Source organism: Durio zibethinus, chromosome 17 (assembly GCF_047325235.1).
Source record: "Durio zibethinus cultivar Kanyao isolate XHJ-2024 chromosome 17, ASM4732523v1, whole genome shotgun sequence".
In the NCBI taxonomy this organism is placed as follows: Eukaryota; Viridiplantae; Streptophyta; class Magnoliopsida; order Malvales; family Malvaceae; genus Durio; species Durio zibethinus.
Genome location: NC_143178.1, coordinates 5095325 through 5111605, shown reverse-complemented (window position 1 = coordinate 5111605; position 16281 = coordinate 5095325). Strand labels below are relative to the sequence as shown.

General features: G+C 28.3%; 2 protein-coding genes across 2 annotated transcripts; both read right to left on the bottom strand.

The window, feature by feature from the left end:
- Positions 1–8388: 8388 nt before the first annotated feature.
- On the bottom strand, positions 8389–8933 carry LOC149513978 (uncharacterized). Its single transcript, XM_089745727.1, has 2 exons — positions 8807–8933; positions 8389–8642 (listed from the first exon to the last, which is right to left on the bottom strand). The coding sequence occupies exons 1-2, from the start codon at positions 8931–8933 to the stop codon at positions 8389–8391; spliced, it is 381 nt and encodes a 126-aa protein (XP_089601853.1).
- Positions 8934–8951: 18 nt separating this feature from the next.
- LOC149513977 (uncharacterized) lies at positions 8952–9470 on the bottom strand. Its single transcript, XM_089745726.1, has one exon. The coding sequence runs from the start codon at positions 9468–9470 to the stop codon at positions 8952–8954; it is 519 nt and encodes a 172-aa protein (XP_089601852.1).
- Between the last annotated feature and the right edge of the window lie 6811 nt (positions 9471–16281).

Here is a 16281-nt window from a genome sequence, read left to right as displayed (position 1 = left end):
ATTTCCCTTTCATTTCTTCATTTTTTTCTTTTTGAGAGACAAAAGAACAATCCAATCCAACCCACCCAAGAATTTATGGTGACGAAAATGTACAGAGTCCAAGAAAATTCCTTCCTTAACTTCAACAGGTTTATTACTCATAAATACATGTCCACTATTTGTATTATACCCACGATTCCAAAGATCCCCGCTGGTTTTGTTAAAGTTGCACCTGCACCCCTTCCAATGACGAAGGCTCAGCCCTAGCAGGGGCCAGGGTCAGCAGACAGAACCCAGAGGGGTGGCAGCCCCACCCGAGCATAGAGACTATACTAGAGAGCCTAGCCAGCTGGACCATTCGTAGCTATTAGCAAGATAGCAAGATCGACGGTGGGAACTGATCTCTCATCTCTGGATCAGATTGGCTAAGACAACCCCTAACTTTTCACTTTGAAGCGCGTGCCCATCACCACCGTTAAAAGACTAATACTTATTAAACGATTAAATAATATATTAATATTCATAAATTATTCGAGTTTGATTCGAATAAAATTTAAGTTCGATTCGATTATTATTGAATCGAATTTAAGCTCGAATTAAAATAGTTCGATTCATCAATCGAATTGAGTTTGAGTATTTTTATACTCGATTTAAGTAACTCATGAGTTTAATCGAGTTTTTATATTTAAATATATTTTTATTATTTTAATTAATAAAATATCTTGAACTCGAGATCAAGTACAAATAATCGAGCTTAAGCTCGAGTTCGAGTAGCTCGATTCATCAATTAAGCTGAGTTCAAGTATTCTTATATTCGATTTAAGTAATTCGTGAACCTAATCGAGTTTTTATATTTAAATATATTTTTATTATTTTAAATAATAAAATATCTCGAACTTAAAATCGAGTACAAATAATCAAATTTTTATCGAATATAAGAATCAAATTTATTTTTACATGTTAATTGAATTTAATTGAGCGAGTTTTAGTAATTCGATTTTTATCTCGAGTGAGCTCGAACTAAAAAAATAAAATTCGATCGAATTTGAACTGAATTTCAAGATTCGAATTTCTAATCGAACTCGAACTCAAACTTAATATTGTATCGACTTAAATTTGATTAATTACACTCTTAGTTTTTAGTCTCTATTTGAAATAAGGCTCACATTAATTTTAATGATATTAAAAATAATGATTAAAATAAAATTAATTATTATAATAATTAAATTAATTAATATAATGATAAGATTAAAATTAGTAATAAAATATATATTTAAACGTAAAATAATAATAACAGTGAAATAAAAATAACAAAAAAAGTAATCATTAAATATATTAAATTAAATTTTAGACATAATACATTTATTTAATATTTATTATATTAAAAATTATTAAAATTATTTTTATATCAAATAATAAATTTAATTTATTAAAATTTATTAAATTGTTTTTGTAATAATAATTATATTGATAAATAATTAAAAATTACTAAAATTATTTTTATAATAATACGTTCATTATAAAATAATTGAATTCAAACCATATAAATGTACTAATATATTTGGTATTTTAAATTTAAGGGTATTTTAAAAAATACATTAAATTAAAGAGAATAAAATTGTCTAATTTGAGGTTTAATAATCCTCTAGATCCTCTTTCTCTAATGAATTTTAAAGCTTTCAGTACGAGCCAAATGATTTAATGTCACTATTTATATGTTAACCAACATTATTTGACGATAAGATTAGCATAAATGGAGGTTAAACACATTGAACTGTGAATTCAAATGATGTTTCAGTGGAAGATTTGGATTCTATCATATTTTTAATGTGTTATAGTTAAATTTATTATACCATTAATTAAATTTAAATATTAATTTTAATAAAATTTATTTAGTATAAAATTTTTATAAATTTTTTTAATCATAATTATAATAAATTTTTTTAATTAAAATTAAATAATTTGTATTATTATTTTTAATTTTATTAAAATTAATCTTATTATCCAGAACTTTAATCTTTTGTACTCTTGTTGCTTCTATCAGTGAACAATATACATCGTGGACTAGGATTTCTCACACTATTTATTGCTGTTCCGTACTAGGAATATTATATTGTTGGTTAGTACTATCATTTTGTATGTTGACTGATACTAAATATATTAATATATACATGTACATATAAAATTTAATTATTATTTGATATTAATTTGAATAAGTATATGAATATTCGATATTAATTATTCTAATAAAGAAATTTTGAATTTTTGCACATATAATTTAACTTTTTAAATTATATTTATATTTAAAGGGTCGTTAATTTAAAGATTTATTACAACATTTGTAATATCTTTTTATCATAAAATATTCTATAATAATTGTGAAAGTGAATGTAATTCTTGTGTTAAGAATAAATCACTATAAATCTTGTTGATTTTATTTATTTATTTTATTATTGTTTTTTAAAAATACGGTTTTAATCCTAACAATATATACTATATCTTTAAAGCCCAAGTTTTACATAATTTTATATAAAAAATATAGAAAATTTATTTAAAAAAGCCACGGAAAAACAACATAGAAAGAAAGATAGATTAATCAAAACAAAATACCTCATATTCAACAATAAAAATAAGAGGGTTTTACTCAATCGATTTTGATTTTTTTTTTTGGGTTCATATGAGGATGTAGTCTAAAAATAAAATAAAGAATTTCACATGTTGTGATTCAAATTTTAAATTTATTGGATACCACTTTTTATATATAATCATATGAATCAATTGAATTAAGCTCTAATATCAAATAAAAAAATGGGTTATTTGTTATAATGAAAACTCATGAACCAAAAAATCAAAAAAGAAAAGAAAGTATATTTCATATACCTACCTCTATATAATTTATTGATTCTTGTTACAATCATCAATGACAAATAAGAATGTCCTTAATGCAATAATGCAATGATAACACAATTTTTTATTTGATTCTAGATCATTTAAAATCATCGTATATGTTCCCAAATCACCATGGACCATAGCACTAACCATGCTATAAGCAAGAAAATTTTACCAAAATTCCAAATTCTCAAATTAAGAATGTTACACTATCATTGTCCGAAAGATTACAAGTACAATTATTAGAAAAAATGGGTAGAAGAGATTGGTCCCCGTATTAGGGTTTGTGGGGTTCATTTTCCGCTACCACATTCTGCCCATGCTTCTATCCCACATCGTTCTTGGCGATAAAAACTATTGGGAAAACATTGTTGCATTTAAAATTGCTCCGTACAATTTGTAATTATATAATATATAGTAAGATAATTTTTTAAATGTTTAGGCATATATTAAATAAATGGAATTGGATACATTATATAGTATAATCGGATGGCTAGTGGTCCACTAAATGTGGCACGCATATCTTTGGATCATCATGATTTATGTGGTCTGATGGATGACCTCAATATTTCTTCTTCAGATTAATAATCTAGTCTAGGATGAAACTTCTCATGTGTTTGGCTTAATATCAATTTTAAGTAGTTAATTTCATCTTCAGGTTCAACTCCATTTTTCTCGTTTTTAATAGAAGAGGTTGTATTTGATAATGGAAAAAAATTTTAAGTGCTAAAATTTAAATTCTAAATGTGTTAGATATGATATTTTAAAAATAATTGTATAAATTAATTAGATTAATTTTTTTTTCTAAAATAATTATTCAAGTAAACAGAAACAGAAAAAAAAGTAATAAGCCAAATGGGCAAAGAGAGAGAGAGAGAGAGAGGAGATTCTAGATATATGAGCTTTTAATTACTTTGATTATCATTAATTTCTTGAAAAAAATATATATACCAAAAATTTATGAATGTGATCTTTTTGTAATAAGTCAATTAAATACGTGCATCATTTGACAATATTTGGATTTGATATTGGATGGAATAGGGAGGATAAGGAGATGTGATTTAAATCATTGAAATTATTGCTTTTTTTTTTTTTATGGTAAGTATGTTATAATAATTTTTTATTTGGGGGCTTGATTGTTAGATTTGGTAAAATTTTTTGAAATTATCATTAATATTTTTAGAGGGTATGATTGGTCATCAAAAAAATATTTTTTTTTAATAAAAATCTTTAAATTAATTAAGATTTATTAAAAAAAATTTAGGTTTGCGAAATCAAAATTAGGTCTGGGATTACGATTATGAGTGAGAAAGGTATCTGCATCCTCACATCACTTTTTTGAAGAATGGTACCAATTAAACATGTATAATCATTTAATTTTGATGATACGATCTTTTATATTTAAATTTAATTTCTTAAAATTTATTTAAAATTTTTTGTGAAATTAGTATTATTATTATTTCGTATTCTATAAATTTTTCAACGCTTTGACGAAATTTATAAAAAATTATTATTTAAAAAATATTTCGAGAAAATTAACCATTCACAAAATTCACAAAATCTCATCATAAGATATTTTATTTATTTGTTTTAAAAAAAATTTTATGAATATCCCGACTCTTTGGTGTGTTCCTAAAGTTTATTAAATAAAATTTAAGATTATCTCGATTTTTTGGTGAAATCTTAAGAATTTTGAACAAGTTTTAGGATTATTCCAATTTTGACAAGATCCTAAGTAAAAATGATTTTTTTTAGTTAAAAGAAATTAATTAATTAATTAATCTTTATCATGATTATTTTAAAACTTTTTATTATTTATTAATTATTTTTATTATAAAAAAATTTAGATTATTCTAACTCATCGATGAAATTTAAATATTAATATATTGCTTGTATTAAAGAAAATCGAACTCTTTCAATTTTTTATTTTTTTAAATATTCAAAATATCAATTATTATTATTTTTTCATTTTTATTTTTTTTATTATTGTTTTACATTATCTAAATCAATCTTTATTTTAGTAAAAATAATTTTGGATTATTAATATCTTGCTTGTATTAAAGAAAATCGAACTATTTCAACTTTTTATTTTTTTAAAATATTCAAAATATCAATTATTATTATTTTTTCATTTTTATTTTTTTTCATTGTTTTACATTATCTAAATCAATCTTTATTTTAGTAAAAATAATTTTGAATTATCCCAATTCTACGGTGAAATCCAAAAAATTATTTTTAATTGCAACAATTAAAAAAAACTTAACTCTTTTAGCTTTCTTACACAATTACTTTTAAAAAATTCATTTAAATAATTTTTCTTTTATTTTATTTATCATTTTTTTATAATTTATTATTTTTGTAGCAAAAATTATTTTTTAAATTATCACAACATTTTAGTGAAATTTAAATAATATTTTTGCTTGTAATAAAATTTTATTTTCCTTAAATAGATTTTTTTTTTTTTTGCATATCATATTTTGTAGGTCCATATTTTATTTTAGTACTGTTTTTTTCTTTATTTATTTGTTTTTTAAAAAATTATTACTATTAATAATATAAAATAACAATAATAATAATAATAACAAAAATATCATTAAAAAAATAACATAAAAATCAACATAAAATAAATCAAAATCAAAATCAAAACCGAAAATAAAAAGAAAAAGAAAATGAAAAACCTGCGAAACGGGTTGAGTCGGCTTGTGGGTTGACGTGCGAATCTTGGGTAGGTCGGGTGTGGATCAAACGTCCAAAACGACATCGTTTTGGAGTGCCTATAAATAAGCCAAAACGACATCAGTTTTTTTCTTATTTTTTCTTTCCTTCTCTCTCTACCCCAGAACTTCTCTCTCTAAACCCAAACCCTTTTCACTGGCAGCCACAATTACCTAATTTTTGATCGATCGCTACCATGCATCGGTGGCCAAGAACTTCGACTGGTGTCGAAAAATTCAAAATTCCTAGATTCTGACAACAAACCTAGATTTTGATCATCAAAAAATTCAAATGGTCACTAAAAAATTCAAATTTTCTCAGATTTCGGTAACCCAAAAATTTTTTAAAAAAATTTCCAAATTAATTCTTTATGTTTTCTAACCACTTTCTCAAAATTAGAATTTTCAAAAACAATCTCAAACTTCCTAGATCGAGAATTTCATTCTTGAGAAAAAAAATTTTTTTTGTTTATTGTTGGTTCATCTGTCAAAAAGGACTGTGATTGTTAGTTTTTTCTTTGATTGTGTTCCCTTTCTTTTTTTTGTGTTTTTTTGGCAGATATTAGCTCTATTTATAAAGCTTCTGGCATTCAAGATCCCAGATCTTCTGGGATCTTTTATTGAAAATTTAGATCTTGTCCGATAACTTTTGGTTCTTCGAATTTTATGCTACTAAGTTAGGCAGTGTCAGAAAAAAAATAGACCATTATAGTAGCTTGATTTCAGCTGCCAGAGTCGAAACGAAAATTTTTTGACTTTTTTTTTAAAGGTTATTAATAATAATAATATTAATATATAAAAAAAATTATTAGTCAAAATTAGTGTCTACAGCTACGTTTCTTTGCTTATTTTTTAGAATCAAGAATAAAGCAAAGACAAAAAGACATCAATTTTGTTCAGGTAAACACATATAAAAAATGAAACATTGAACATAAAGGTTTTTTTTTTTTTTTGAAAGAACATTTGAAAGGCTCATTTAAACGAGGCTATGAAACTTTAAATTCAAAAAGCTCCTCTAACCAAAGGCAATGAACTTTAAATTCAAAAGGCTCCTCTTACCAGAGGCAATAGACTTTAAATTCAAAAGTGCTCTTTTAACCAGTGGCAACAAACTTTAAATGTTAAAAAGCTCCTCTCACCATAGGCAACGAACTTTAAATTCAAAAGTGTTCATTTAACCAAAGGCAACAAACTTTAAATATTAAAAGGCTCATCTCACTAGCAGCAACGAACTTTATATTCAAAAGTGCTTCTTTAACCAAAGGCAACAAATATTAAATATTAAATATTAAAAGGCTCCTCTCACCAGTGGAAATGAACTTTAAATTCAAAAGTGCTCATTTAACTAAAGGCAACAAACTTTAAATGTTAAAAGGTTTTTCTGACCAGAGGTAACGAACTTTAAATGGCTTATTTAACCAAAGACAACAAACTTTAAATTAAAAATCTGAGAAGACTTATAGATTATGCCATTTGGTCTTACAAATCATGCCTAATTTTGATAGAGTCCTCTGACCAGAGGCTTTTAAAATTAAAAAGCTCTTCTGATCAGAGGCAACAAACTTTAAATGTTAAAAGGCTCATTTGACCAGATGCAATAAACTTTAAATTTAAAAGGCTGTAAGGCAATAGTGTTTGAGAGATTTCTCTAAACAGAAGGTTCACATCTTTCCTGCTTTTGACTTTTTCTTTTGTTGGTCTTGGATTATCCTAGACCCATACATCTATTGTGTCACATGTGTGCGTGAATAACATTTTTATGTTTTTGCAATGCCTTGTAATGGATGATGATCATGATGCGAATGCACTCATTATGCAAATGAAGAGACCATCTTCTTTTTCTCTTTTTTTTGTTGTCATTTTCTTTTAATCCTCGAAATTTCTCAAGGTTTATTTTTTTTCTTCTTCTTTTGAATCTTATGTATTCCAACAGTTGATTAAGTTCAAATAAAAAAGATTTCTCTTCATATCTCATATTCAATGTCGACCACTTTTATGATTTATAGGCCACTCTTCTCATTGATCATTGTTCATTACTATTTTACTTATCATTTTAAATCTCTTTCAAAATAATGTGTGTGTCTTTTATGGTCATTGTTATTCTTTCATCATTTTTTGAATTTATGACAATTATAACACATTGCACATTTTTTTTTTTAACAAGAGGGATAAAAGGAAGGATAAACAAAGAGGTATTTTATTTTAGTAAAAGGAAGAAGTGTTTAATGCATTATCCAAAAAGATCTAACAAGGACAACAAGTAATCACATAACAAATATTCAGATCATTATGAACTAATTCATCATGGATTCTTTTTTAAAGACTCTTGATTGGTGCCCTTGACTTTCAAAAATGCAACAGACCAAGCCAACCCAAAACTGATGAGATCTTTTGGCACATATTGAGAATTGACCCACTCTATTCACTATCCCTTTTTTGTTTTTATCTAAGCCACCCTTTTAGGTTTTCAACTCATATATCTTTTCAATTCATTTTTTTTATTTTTTTAAGCATAATACTTTTTTTACTGCATCGACATTGACTGAATTTGGCAAATCATCTCCATCCATTCTTGCTAAGATCAGTGCCCCACCATAAAAAGCTTTTTTCACCACTATGAGCATTCCTAATTAGGAGTCCATTTTTTTCGAGGATCCTGTTGGTTAGGAAGAATCTTTTTCAATACTAATTTTTCCTCTCGAAATTATCATGGGTGAACTTTCTTGTAATGAGCTCGCATCATTCTTTTTTGATACAGTTGGCTATGACAAAGTGCAGCTAATCTCTTTTCTACAATGAGATTTAATTATTCATATCGAGCACGAACCCACTCAACTTCTTCTAACTCAACTTTCATGAGAACGTGTAAGGAAAGAATTTCAACTTCAATGGGTAACATTGCCTCCATCTCATATACCAATGAAAATGGTATAGCTCTTGTAGAAGTGCGAATTGAAATTCGATAAGCAAGTAATGCAAATAGCAATTTTTCATGCCAATCTTTATACATATCTGTCATCTTTTTAATAATTCTTTTTATGTTCTTATTGGTCGTTTTAGCTGCCCATTCATCTTTGGATGATAAGGTGCTGATTTATGGTGTTTAATTTTAAACTGAGCACAAAACTCAGTCATCATTTTATTATTCAAATTAAGAGCATTATCTGAAATGATCCTTTCTAAAAAGTCATATTGACATATGATCTCTTTCTTGATGAACTTACAAACTACCATTCTTGTCACGTTAGCATAAGAAATTGCCTCTACCCACTTTGTGAAATAGTCAATCATCACTAAAAAGAATTGATGCCTATTTGAGGCTTTTGGTGTAATAGGCCTTATCATATCCATTCCTCATATAGAGAAAGGCTAAGGTTTTGACATAATATGTAAGGACGTTGGAGGAACTTGAATCTTATCTGCATAAATTTGACATTTATGACATTTTTTAGTATAGTCAATGTAATCTTTTTCCATTATCAACCAATAGTATCTTGCTCTCATTATTTGCTTAGTCATCATATAATCGTTTACATGAGTTTCACAAACACCTTCGTGAATTTTTTCTAGCAATTTTTTAGCCTCAGCAGCATTCACACATCTTAATAGTGTTTGGTCTCGATTTCTTTTATATAAAATTTCTTCATCTAGAAAAAAACCCATTGTCAATCTTCTCAAAGTTCTCTTATCATTCTCTGATATGTGTTTTGGGTACTGTTGATACTTAACATATTGTAATATGTCAAAATACCATGATTTTTCATCAACTTTTTCCTCAACATTTGAACAATGAGTTAGTTTCTCTCGCAAGCTCAATTTGATGGGTTGAATTTCAACATTTTCATTGAATTTGAACATTGCTGCCAATTTAACCAAAGCATGAGCCATCTGATTATCTTCTTAGGGTAAATGATGAAACCAAATATTCTTAAATTTTTTGATTAATTTTGATATGTACTTTTAGTATAAATCAATTTTGAGTCTCTAGTTTCCCATTCTCCTCGTAATTGGTATATGACCAAGGTAGAGTCTCCATCAACTTTTAATGCACGGTTTTTCTTTCAAAAGCAGCTTAAAGACCCATGACACTTACTTCAATTCTGTCACATTATTGGTGCAATCAAAATTTAGTTTTGCAGTGATTGGGTAGTAATCTCCTTCTAGAAATATCAAAACTGCTCATATACTATGCCCCAAAGCATTTGATACACCATCAAAATACATCTTTAATATATCTTCATTATGCTCTTTTTTATCTATATGCAATACAAACATTAAGTCTTCATTTGAAAAATCAAATGCATAAGCATATAATCTTCATGAGTATATTTTGCAAAAAATTTAGCAATAGCACTTCTTTTGATTGCCTTTTGAGACATATATACAATGTCATATTCAGAAAGTAACACTTGCCATCTTGCTATTCTTTCCGACAATGAAGGCTTTTCAAAAATGTACTTGATTGGGTCTAATTTGATAATGAGCTAAGTGGTATGATACAACATAAATTGTTTGAGCCCACGAGCTGTCCAAACTAATGCACAACATATCTTTTCCAATGGTGAATAATGTTGTCCCAAAACACATACCATTAATTTTTTGTGCACCATCAAATACGGGATAAGAGGTCTTTCAGGGACTGTGACATTAATATTGGTAGGTTTAATAAGTACTCTTTAACTTTTTCAAACACCATTTAACAATCTTCATCCCATTCTTAACCTGTGTTTTCAAAAAATCTTAAATATGGGATCACATTTAGTTGTAAGTTGATAAATGAAATGAGAAATATAATTCAATCTCCCTAAAAATCTCCTTACTTCTTTTTACATACGCAGAATTGGTAGCTCTTGGATGGCATGTGTTTTATCTGGATCCACCTCTATTCCTCTTTTATTGACAATAAATCCCAGTAATTTTTTTGAGGTTGCATCAAAAGTGCATTTACCTAGATTGAGCTTGAGCTGAAACTTTTTTAATCTCTTAAATAGCTTTCTGAGATTAGTCACATGATTTTCTTCTTCATGGGATTTGGCAATCATGTCATCCATATACACTTATATTTATCTGTGCATTATATCATGTAATAGAGTTATCATGGCTCTTTGATAAGTTACCCCATCATTTTTCAAATTGAAAGGCATGATTTTATAGCCAAATGTTCCCTATATTATCATAAAAATAGTCTTTTCCATATTTTTTTATGCCATTTTAATTTGATTATAGCCTAAAAATCCATCCATGAATGAAAACAGAGAATGCCTAGCTGTATTGTTTACTAGAGTGTTAATGTGAGGTAATGAAAAATTATTTTTTGGACTTGCTCTATTCAGATCTCGATAATCAACACACATTCTCATTTTACCATCTTTTTTGGGTACTAAGACTATATTCGCCACCCATTTTGGATATTTGGTCACTTCTAAGAATCTCGCATCAAATTACTTTTTTACTTTTTTCTTTATTTTCAATATCATTTCAGGTTTCATCCTTCTCAGCTTTTGTTTAATTGGTTTACACTCAGGCTTTAGAGATAACTTATGCACTACAATTTTAGTATCTAGTTCTGACATATCTTGATATGACCAAGCAAATACATTTACATATTCATGTAGTAACTTTATCAACTCTTGCTTTATTGGTGATGATATCAAAGTATCAATTTTAATCTCTTTTTTAGTTTTTTTATCCCCCAAATTAACAACTTCAGTGGCTTCTTGATAAGGCATGATTTGCTTATCTTTTTGTTCCACTAATCTCAATAATTCTGGGTATATTGCATGGTCTTTCACATTATCTTCATCATCGAGTTCCCAATATAAATAGAATTTTCAAAATCAAATCTTGAAATATTGTCATGATGATCTTCATAGTCATTATTCAGATATCTAAAAATAAGTGAAATGGATGAAATGTAGAAGGATGTATAGTAATGCAAAGAATTGAAATGAAAGAGGCAAAAGAAATACACAAATGTGCTACGCTTGTCATTTATTCAATTGAAAATGAGGAAACAAACACACATAAGACATTTAATACTTTTAACAAAAGCATTTAGATTAGGTTCAACACATTACTTTAGAGAAAATTTAAAAATAATATGTAGCTCTTCAACATGCCAATTTTTCAGTTCTGTCCCAAGAGGAGTAAGATAAACCCATGGATAGCTTAGATCTTTATTTTTCTTTTCTTCATCCACCATTTGTATTAAAAATTTAACAAATATATCTTCCAATAATAGTGTAAACTCTTTCTTTATGTTTTCAGCTACATTTGGATAGATATAGCCAGTTGAGATGAAAGTCTCATAAAAGAGAGAAAAAAATGAGCCTTCAGTCTCTACTTTTTGCCCTAAAAAATGAGCCAATCTTTTTTTTTTTCTATGAACTTCATTCTTCATTTTTGAGTTTGCTTGTACCCCAGCCTAAATCGATCATCTTTTTTAAGCATCATCCATGGTCGTTATATCCCTTGTAAGTCAGCCCATACTGATGTCCTTTCTTTACCACTTTTTTAAGAGCCATCTTGCAACCTTTAGATAGACATAAAATAGGCACTTTTGATCTTTCAGGCATATATGTTGCATTAACGAATTCAAATGATCTAAAAAAACATTCTTGGGCTTCCTCAGCTGTTTCAACATATAATGCAGTAAAGGGTTTAGTCATCAACAGATCTTTTTCACTAACAACAATGACCACCTTTTTATAAATTTTGAATTTCACCTTTAGATGCAAAGTGGAAAGAACAGCTCCCACTATATGAATCCATGATCTTTCTAAAAGATAGCTATAAGAAGAAGCGATATCCATTACTTGAAAGATTATATCAAAAGTACATGATTCAATTTAGATTGGTAGTTCGATATCGTCTATCACTTCATGATGAGTCCTATCAAAAGTCCTTACTATCATGTGACTTGTCTTTATGTAAAACAAGTCAATTGACAATCTAGATAGTGTAGCCATAGGCATGACATTCAAAGAAGATCCATTATCAATGAGCACTTTTGCTAGTGTATGATCCTTGTATCTTATGGAGATATGTAAAGCCTTAGCATCACCTCTACCACTAGGTGAAATTTCATCATCAATAAATGATATAAAATTTCCCACTATAATATTTTCCACTATGCAATCAAGTTTTTTCATAGATATATTATGAGCCACATAAGCCTCGTTGAGTACTTTAAGCAAGGTATTTCTATGAGGCTTAGAATTTAACAATAATGAAAGTATAAAAATTTGAGCTGGCAAGCGATTTAATTGCTCTACCACACTATATTCACTGTGCTTAATAAGTTTCAAGAACTTACAAGCTTCTTTTTTTGTAACTGAATTTTTACATTCTTAATCTAGAATTGGGGCTGGGTGAGTCTCTTAATCGTTGGATGATTTATCTTTTTTTTCTGAACTTGTTTCCCCTTTTTTTACTTTTTTTTGTGCTCTCTTAAATATTTTTAGAGTATAGCACTGCCCACTTTGAGTTATACCCCTTATACCAGTTATGTTTACTGTGCTTACATCACATTAGCCATATTGAAGATAACCATTATCCCAACCTTGTGATATGATATTACAATCATATTTTCAAGGGACTGCCTTATCTGATTTGTATAAGAATAGGCTAGGGACCTCAATTGTCACCTTTGGCATAGTTGTACAAATAGGTTCAATTCTAGCACTCAATTTTTCATCATAAAAGATTGTGACAGGTTCAAAATTCATATAAACTGGCTTATTAACCTTAACACTCAATTTCTCTTCATGAAAAATGGTAACAAGCTTAAAATTCATTCGATTAGGCCTACTTTTAGACGAGTCTTTCGTCATAACATTTATTGAACTTTCTTCATGTTTTTCATGAAATTCAACCAAAAAAGAATCCATCATTCTCTGTAAATCATATCAAAATGCTTTACAATCTTGAAGCGAATGACCAAACATCCCTATATGGAATTTATAAGTGATCTAAATTATATGTGAAAATTTCATTACCTGAGTTTTCAAGTATTGGACGAATCATATTAGCTTTCACAAAGACAGCAAATATTTCATCCATAGGGGTTTTGATCTCGCTTACTTTTTTTTTTAATATTTTGAGTTGTCTCATTATTTAAAGCATTTATTGATCCTTCACCATGATTAGGTAACAGATTGGCCTCCACACTTAGTCTGGCCTTGGTTGTGAAATTTAAAATTTCATTATCAATCAAGCTTTGGACCATACGTTTGAAAGCTATACAATTTTTTAGAGAATGGCCTTGAATTCCATAATGATAGTCACAGGAAGCTTCATGATCATACCACTTTAGATATGGAGGTTTAAAGGGCTCTATGGGTTGTCGAGCCACCAAGTGTTTTTGAAATAACTGAGGGAAGAATTTCGTGTATGTCATAAAAATTAGATCAAATCATTGTTGCTCTCAATTATTTCAAAGTTCTCTTCGATTAAAGTATATGGTATTTGACTGAGGGAAAAGTCGTGGTGAAAGTGCTCAAGGACGAACATTGGCTAGAAAAGTAGGTGTCTGGGTTTGCACTAGTTGGTAATGGTATGAGTTTTAAGAAATGTTAGAAATGGTTGGGTAAGAAGGTTGGTATTCAGGATATGAGTGGTATGGGATAAAAGGTCTTGGTTTTGGTTTTTCAGAGGTGATAGCTTACACTTCTATTTTTTTCTTCTTGGATAGTCCTTATTTTTTTGATCCAAAAACATTACCTCTATCAATCTTTCCATTTTTAATGGCATTTTCTATTATCTCTTCTGTAATTACCATATCAGTAAAGTTTTTCATGACATGACTAATGAGCCTGTCATAGTACGATGCTTGAAAGGTATTGATGAACAAAATAGTTTTTTTTTCTCGATGAGAGGAGGTTGAACCTGAGCGATAACATCTCGTCATCTCTAGACATTTTTTTTTAATTTTTATTAGCTTTTTTTTTCATATTTTGCAGGGACAGTCTATCTGGAGCCATGTCTGTGACATGCTTGTATTGAGTAATAAATCTTTTGTCAGATCTTTTCATGAATGAATACAACTTCTATATAATTGAATATACCATTTGATAGTTGATCCAGTAAGACTATTTTAAAAATAATTGATAAGTAACTTATCATTATTTGTATGCCCAGTAATTTTTCAATAGAACATAGTGATATGTGCCTAAGGGCATTTGGTTCTGTTATATTTTTTAAAACTTTAGTGGGATTACCAAATCTAGAACCAAATTGAGTTCACTGGCATCAATTATTTACACCTTTAATAGCTCATAGCCTTTATTCCAAAAGATCTAACTTATGCTGTGCCTTTGTATTCTCAAATTGTTCAGGCATGCCTTTTTTTAGTTTTTTCTGTTCTCTTGAGTCATCTAAATCTGGGACCATAATGGGCTCAACATGACTTGCTCTAATATTTAAATCAACATGTCTTTGACTATGTGGTTGAACCGTGAAGGGAGGTAAATTAAACTAAGCATGTGGTTACCTTTCAGGCTATATCATTTGTGAATGCGTTTGATGAGAGGTTTAAGCATAGGGTAAAGTAAACCCTAGTGGATACAATGGATCATCCCTATCACTGGTATTTTCTTAGGCTTGAGGCTCTTTCTCAATGGTCACTTCTTCAACTATCCATTTTCTTTTAGTCATTTTCCTTATCATGTCTATTATTGCAACCATCTATTTTTAAGTCTCTTATTGAGTCCTAGTCATTTGTTTTATCAACTCTTGTTAAGACCTAATCATTTGCTCTTGCATATCAAATTAAACTTTTTCTATCATTTCTATTCTAGATGCTTGCTCGCTTTTCATGATCCTAACTTGTGAGTGAGTGTTGTAATGATGATGAGTGGATCTATTTTTTTTTTTAATGGCCTAACTATCTTTGTACCTGATTGAGTTAAAAGAAAATTTTTGAGATTTGTTATTTCGAGGTATCTTTCTTTTAGTCATGATGCATTTTTTAAATGAACACATATATGATACATGAATGCAAAAGATGTGCTTATTATATATCCAATATTTGTAAAAGATTTTAAGTTTGAACTTGAACCACCATATCATAATTTCACATTATCTTTACTAAATACTTCTTTCATTACAATATTAAAATTTTCAAAAAAAATGTCTTACATCATGTACTGCTCATAAGCACTATCTAAAAAATTGGTCGAGCATTGGCTGTGCTATCTTAGGTAAACTTTTTCCTTTACTCGTTTAGCTTCTTGGGCCATGTCTATTGCTTTGAAGCTGACTTCTCTTATCTATTCTACTAGGAGAGTGGCGTAAAATTCTTTTAACTAATATTCTTCATTTTAATGTTGTGTTCTATATTCAAATTGATCTCGTTCCTCTCTTAAAACTTGAATGGCTTTACGTCGATAATGCATTTACTGTTTCAAGTCATCTATGAGACTTTGTAGTATCTTTTTTTCTTTCATAGACTTACTAAGCTTTTCTTCCTTAGATAACAAATTGGACCAAAGTTGTTTTATGTTTTTTTTTTTTTAATTTTCAAGCTCTGTAGTCATTGTGGTGATGGACCTATGCCAATTTTCAAAAATCTCTTCTTGTTCTCTTTCAAGCCTTCGAGATTTTATTTCACTCTTATCAGTTTTATCTTTCCACTCATTAATCTCATGCTGAAGCTTTTTTTTTTCAAGCACCTATATTTTTTTCTTTTCAAATTTGCCAT